The following is a 6000-nucleotide window of genomic DNA, read 5'->3' on the forward strand; positions in this document are numbered from 1 at the left end:
ATGTACATTGATATTTTGCCTGCACATATATGTTTGTGTAAGGATGTCAGATTCCTTGGAACTGGAATTATAGACAGTTGTGAGCAGCCATGTGGGTGCTGGAAATTCAACCTGGGTCCTCTGGAAGAGCAGCCAGTGCTCATAAACGCTGAGCCATCTCTCCAGCCCTAAACTTATTTTTAAAGACCACCACCACCTCCCCTACCTCTGGGATATGTTTTCTCTTTTTAAAGACTCCACACCCCTGCCCTGAGATAAGGTTTCTCTGCGTAGCTTTGGGTGTCCTGGAACTCAATCTGTAAACCAGGCTGGCCTCGAACTCATAGAGATCCACCTGGCTCTCTAAAGGCGTCCTCCACCGCAGCCCAGCTCTGGCAATTTATTTTGTGTGTGTGTATATTCTTTTACCTGGTTTGGGATCTCATGTGTGTGGGGGGGTCCTTTTATCTGGTTTGGGATGTCATGTGTGTGTGTGGGGGGGTCTTTTACCTGGTTTGCGATCTCATGTGTGTGTGTCCTTTTATCTGGTTTGGGATCTCATGTGTGTGTGTGTCCTTTTATCTGGTTTGGGATCTCATATGGGGGGGGGGGTCTTTTCCCTGGTTTGGGATCTCATGTCATGCCAGATTTGCCCCCTTCATTCAGAACTCCTCAGTCTGTCTTTCATGACCTTTAACTGAAATATTTTGACTCCGAGTTCTGAATTTTTTCACTACTTGGTTTAGGAAAAGGAAACCCATTTATTACTCTAGGAAGACAAACACATTTCTTCTCGGTTTTGGCCAGTTCCTTAAAACAAAAATTTAGGAATTATCTGTTTCCAAAGCTCTCCTTTGATGTTAGTTGTGTTATCCTTTTTATTTATAGTACCCATTACCTTGCAAGCCTTTTTTGTTTTTTCCTTCGTCTTCTTTTAAATGTTTGTTACCGATCTCCCTCCCTAGATTATGAAACTGGAGGGAGAGACTTTAGTTTATATATCAACGTACTCTCAGAGCAAGCACAGTGCCTGGCATTTGGGAGCCGTCAAGAAAGATTTGTTGAATGAATTAAATCAGAAATACCTCTAAGCCTTGTCGTTTAGACGGGCTGAAAGGTAAAGAAGAGGAACTGAGAGGAGTTCCGTCGACAGTGGACTCCACTGTGAACCGGGAAGGTGGTGAGAACTTTCCAATCAGCCCCACATCTGTCCGGTCGCCCTGGTAACAGGGTCTTGGTCTCTAACTGAACAATGTCCGGGGCCTGACATCTCACAGCGAGACTGAAACGGACGCTGGGTCAGCATCCCAGCCTGGGCTAAACCTCCCAGAGCTGTTGCCGTCCATCGCTCCACTCTTCCTGGTCCCCTCGGTTCCCGAGGCACTCGCCTCACCCACATCCTAGTCTAGCCCTCCCAAGGCTGCGCGTTTCTGCACCCGCCAAACCTCTCATTAAACTGAGACAAACCGGAGTCATTCTCGGGGAAAGTTTTGGTCGGGGGAAGGGAGGCCACCGACACCCAGGGGTTGGGCGACAGGACGCACGCCCTCCTCTCCGTTCGTGCCCTCGTCTCCGCGTGCCCAGGGAGTGGTTCCCGGGGCGCCCCCGGCGGGTCCACCCCACCGCACGCCGCCTCGCCGGGCCCAGGAGGTCGAGCATCGCTTTAGGATCCCCCCCGACCTCCCAGACCCCGGGGCGAGGGGCGCGGCGCTATCGCGAGACTTCCGGAAGAACGGCCGCGGTGGCGCCGGCGGACGCAGTTACCATGGCAACCCGGAGGCGCCGGGCCGGGCGCGCGGGAAGGAGGCTGGAGCAGCGACCCTCTGGGTCCCCGAGGCCATGGGCCGGATCACCGGGCTCGTGCCCTCTCGGTTCCTGACGCTCTTGGCTCATCTGGTGGTTGTCATGACGCTCTTCTGGTCCCGGGTAAGACGCGGGCGGGCGGGGCGGGCGGGCGGGCGGGGCGGGCGGGCGGGCGCCCTCCGCGTCTCCTCCTGGAGAGGACCCCGCTCAGCTCAGCCCCCTCCGCCCCGTTCCCGGGGCCCTCCCCGACCTGTCCCCGCAGCCCGGTCCCTCCTTTGACTTTTCTTTTCTTTTTCTGCCCGGCTCACCAGGAAAGCAACATCCAGGCTTGCCTGCCTCTCAAGTTCACCCCCGAGGAATACGAGAAGCAGGACGTCCAGTGAGCTCCCGGGGGCGGGGTGGGCGTGCAGGGGGTTCTTCAGAGTCGTTCGGGAGGCCTGATCCGACCTGACCCTGTCCTCTCCGCAGACTGGTGACCGCGCTCTGCCTCACCCTGGGCCTCTTTGCGGTGGAGCTGGCCGGCTTCCTCTCAGGAGTTTCCATGTTCAACAGCACCCAGAACCTCCTCTGTATCCTTTAGGCCTGCCGAGCGTCCCCACGTGCCTCATCTCCAAGTCACGGCTCTTTGCACCTCTTCAGACCTTTTGGGCACAAGTCTCTGCCCGGGTGGCAAAGCGAATCTCTCTAGGTGAGAGGTCTTAGACAGCACGGGGAATGAATAGTCTTCAGACAGTGGGTAAACCCTGTTATGAACCAGGTCCTGGCGACCCCCGGGTGGGAGTCAAGCCTTTTTCCCTGGTTTGAGGGGGCCGGAGACACACATCTGTAAATCGGTGTGATAAACACTATGCTGTTGAGTATGTAAAATACAGGGCAATACGAGAACGCAGAAGGAGCCGAGAAAATGAGGCCCGAAAGAAGGTTCTTGATGGCCGGATGTGGTGCCACAGGCCTTTAATCCTAACACTCCTAGGGAGGCAGGAGCAGGTGGATCTCTGAGTTCGAGGCCACCCTGGTCCACAGAGTGAGTTCCCGGGCAGCCAGGGCTGTTACACAGCTGTCTCCAAAAAAGAAAAAAGAACACAGAAGGAAGGCGACTCTGGACTCCTGATCTGTGGACAAGGAGGACCGGACGCTGGAGAGATGCCGGCAGTGTATCAGGCCTGTAGGTGTTCTTGTGTGGCTTAGGGTGTATGTGACATTAACCGCCCCAGAAGTGTGCGGGATTGCCCTAGTTATGTAGGAGGGGTTCCATCTTTTTGTTTTTGTTTTTTTGTCTTTTGAGACAGGGTTTCTTTACATAGCCTTGCTGTCCTAGAACTGTCTTGTAAGCCAGGCTGGCCTTGAACTCACAGAGATCCTCCTGCCTCGGCATCCCAAGTACTGGGGATTAAAGGTGTGCACCACCACCTCCCGGCTGAGCTCCGGCCTCTTCAGCATGGCTGCCAAGGCTGGCACTTGCTTTATGGGAAGGGAACGAGAGATGAACCCAGGCCCAGACACCAAAGGGGCCCAGCACTCCCTGTTACGTTCCTTGACCGCTGTTCTTAAGCCATTGCAGCCCACTGCAGCGCGTCTGTGGCCCTCTCTTTCTTCATATTCGAGCGATGGGAATGTACCACATACTGGTACATTTTTGCCTTCTGCAGGTGCCGTTTTTAGCACCCAATATTTCAGAACGGGGTGGGGGTGGAAAGTCTATCCCAAATCTGAAGCTTTCCCCAGCCTAGACCTTTTCCCGCACCTGTGAAATTAATAGTGTCCTGAAGTTTCATATCCATCCCCAAACCCAGTCCCATGTAGGGTTTGGAGGTTTGGGTATTTGTGTTGGAAGGGGCCCTGAACCCGCCCCCTCCTTTTCACAGCGCCTTCCCAGCTCTCACTGAAACAGCATTATTCATCGCTGTCTTTGGGCTGAAAAAGAAACCTTTCTGAGCACGACCCGGACGTGGGAACCAAGGCTGGAAAAGTGATGCTCTTCCTCCGGTTGGGGGAAGAAAGGCATAGGCTTCAGTTTTCTCTCTCTCTACCCTTTGCCCCTCCCAACTAACTGCTTCTAAGCAGAGAATGCCCGTGTTGGGATGAGATCTCTCAAACCTTGGGTTATAATTTTATTTTTAGAGCCTTGTAAATAAAATACATTTTATAATACTAGTCTGATGCTATTTTTCAGAAGACAAATGAGTGGGCCAAGAAGCTGATGTAAATGAACGCCTTTTTTTCCCTAAGGCACGAGCTAGTAGGTGGTCCTTCTATTTGGATTTTTACGGTACAAGATAGACGGAAGTAAGTGGGCGGAGATATGTAAAAAAGCACAGCACATAGGACTTCTAATTTGCCGGATGTGAGCGGAGTATTCTGGGAGGTTTTATTTCTCCCGTTTTGGCGCCGAATGGAAAATAATTTATATTAAGCGACTTTCACATATCTATTACTCTATGATTGCGAGAATCCTGAAACACTGGGTTTGTGCTAAAAGACTGTCACTTTCTCACCCTCGCTTTAACCGGAAATGTCTTTACCTAATTAGGAATGGGCCCCGTGCCCTCCTTATCGTCAGGAGGTTAATCCTTACCTGTTCCTCCTCTGGAGGGCAGATAGAAAATGATGATTGGAGCTTGCATGATCTGCTGATTAGCATTTCCGTGTAGCCGGGACCTGACAACATCCTGGTTGCTCCTATCTGATTCCCTGACGATCACACTTACTTTTTAATATGTTAACTGACAGAACTTTCCAGCCACATTTTAGGTCTAATTCATTTCGCTACTGGCCACAACTCTAGTTAAGTTACATACGTCTATGTGTGTGTATGTGTGTGTCTGGTTGCTTAGATTCCGTGTCTGTGGCAAAAGTGACTTTCTAAGGTGGTTCCTTGGCTGGTGGGTATTTGGACACCTACCCAGAGTTCTAGCTAAGCTCTTCTAGTTGGTGAGTAGTCTAGAGCACCCATACCCACTCACGGAGCTTCCCAAGGAGATGTTTTCTGAGGACCCCCTAGACACAGCCTTACCTATGACCTTGAGCACCCCTTCATCTAGCATTCATTCAAAGACCTAGCCACAGGCAAAGCACCGTTAATAGTACCGGAAAAGAAATGAAATATGACCCATTCTCAGCTTTGGGCATACAGAGGCAGGGAAGAAAGACTTCTAGTACTCCCAAGTTATTTAATTGTGTAAATTGTGGTATATGCTACAAAAAAAAAATTAGATTAGAGTTTCTTAGCGACACTTTAAATTGTAACTTGAGAGCTGCCAAAATATTATCTGTCTCAGCTATTGTTGAGAAACTTGAGTACGACTCTCTGAGAAGTCCACACCCTTTCATGTGTCTTACTGAACATGGAAAAATTTGCTTTTTCAGAAGCTTTACTGACAGGTTGCCAAATATAGCTATTATTTAAAATTAAACAGTGTGAACTTGCGATTAAGTAGGTTATATTTACGCTGGAGGTACAGCTCACTGGTAAGTGCATACTTGTTATCCTTGAGGCCGTGGGTGAAATCTTCAGCCAGGATGGTGATGCAGGCCCACAGTTCCAGGGCTCAGTATGCAGAGGAAAGAGTGCCACAGGTTCAAGGTCAGCCTGGTCTACACAGTGGGTTTCCAGTCAGCCAGGGCTACATAGTGAGACCCTGTCTCAAACAAAACAAGAGCACCTTGCTACCCCTCGGAGGGATGGAGAAGTTAGCCCAGCTTTGGAGGTTCCGTGCTGGGTTCCCCCAGCATCAATGCCATGATAAGAGTGGTGTTTCTGTAGCTCAGGATGCAGGCTGAGTTCAACCTGAGAAGGTTCCCCAGGCAGCTGCAGGCTTGATACCGTTCTGTCTTCAGTATTATTCTCTGCTGACTGGATTGTCAAGTACAGATCTTTTGAACCCTCAGAAAGTCTCCTTTTTGTAGTCAAATCGTTCAAAGCTTTCTCAAAGCACTTTTATGCAGCAGTGGATTTAAGAAAACTAAATGAGAAGTCTGTACAAGGCTTCCTTGTAACACATATGCTAGGAAACAGTCTCCTGCTGGTCAGTCCACCACATCTACCTCTCTGAATTTTGATGGATTTGTTTCACAAGGTTCTAACTAGTTTATATACATTGGATGTAGTGTTTTTATAAGTGCTTCCACAGCATGTCTAATAACCCGGGAAGGCTACAGGGATTAGCATGGCCCCTGTGCAAGGATGACACACACATTCCTGAAGCAGTCCATCTTTTT

At 50.4% G+C, this 6000-nt stretch overlaps 1 protein-coding gene, 1 non-coding gene and 1 pseudogene across 3 annotated transcripts; all 3 read left to right on the top strand.

The window, feature by feature from the left end:
* Nucleotides 1-1733: 1733 nt before the first annotated feature.
* Nucleotides 1734-3936, top strand: Tmem107 (transmembrane protein 107). Of its 2 annotated transcripts, none has more exons than XM_059269432.1 (5): nucleotides 1734-1905; nucleotides 2094-2161; nucleotides 2251-2351; nucleotides 3335-3431; nucleotides 3648-3936. In XM_059269432.1, the coding sequence occupies exons 1-5, from the start codon at nucleotides 1819-1821 to the stop codon at nucleotides 3715-3717; spliced, it is 423 nt and encodes a 140-aa protein (XP_059125415.1). In that variant the 5' UTR covers nucleotides 1734-1818; the 3' UTR covers nucleotides 3718-3936. The 2 variants fall into 2 exon arrangements, with proteins under 2 accessions (XP_059125415.1, XP_059125416.1); XM_059269433.1 differs by having other exon boundaries at nucleotides 3335-3410.
* Nucleotides 3937-4335: 399 nt separating this feature from the next.
* Nucleotides 4336-4470, top strand: LOC131918113 (U8 small nucleolar RNA). Its single transcript, XR_009380857.1, has one exon. It is a non-coding gene; the product is annotated as a U8 small nucleolar RNA (small nucleolar RNA).
* A 1430-nt stretch (nucleotides 4471-5900) lies between these two features.
* On the top strand, nucleotides 5901-6000 carry LOC131918102 (U6 spliceosomal RNA; annotated as a pseudogene).

The sequence above is a fragment of the Peromyscus eremicus genome, chromosome 8a, assembly GCF_949786415.1.
Source record: "Peromyscus eremicus chromosome 8a, PerEre_H2_v1, whole genome shotgun sequence".
NCBI classification, from domain to species: domain Eukaryota; kingdom Metazoa; phylum Chordata; class Mammalia; order Rodentia; family Cricetidae; genus Peromyscus; species Peromyscus eremicus.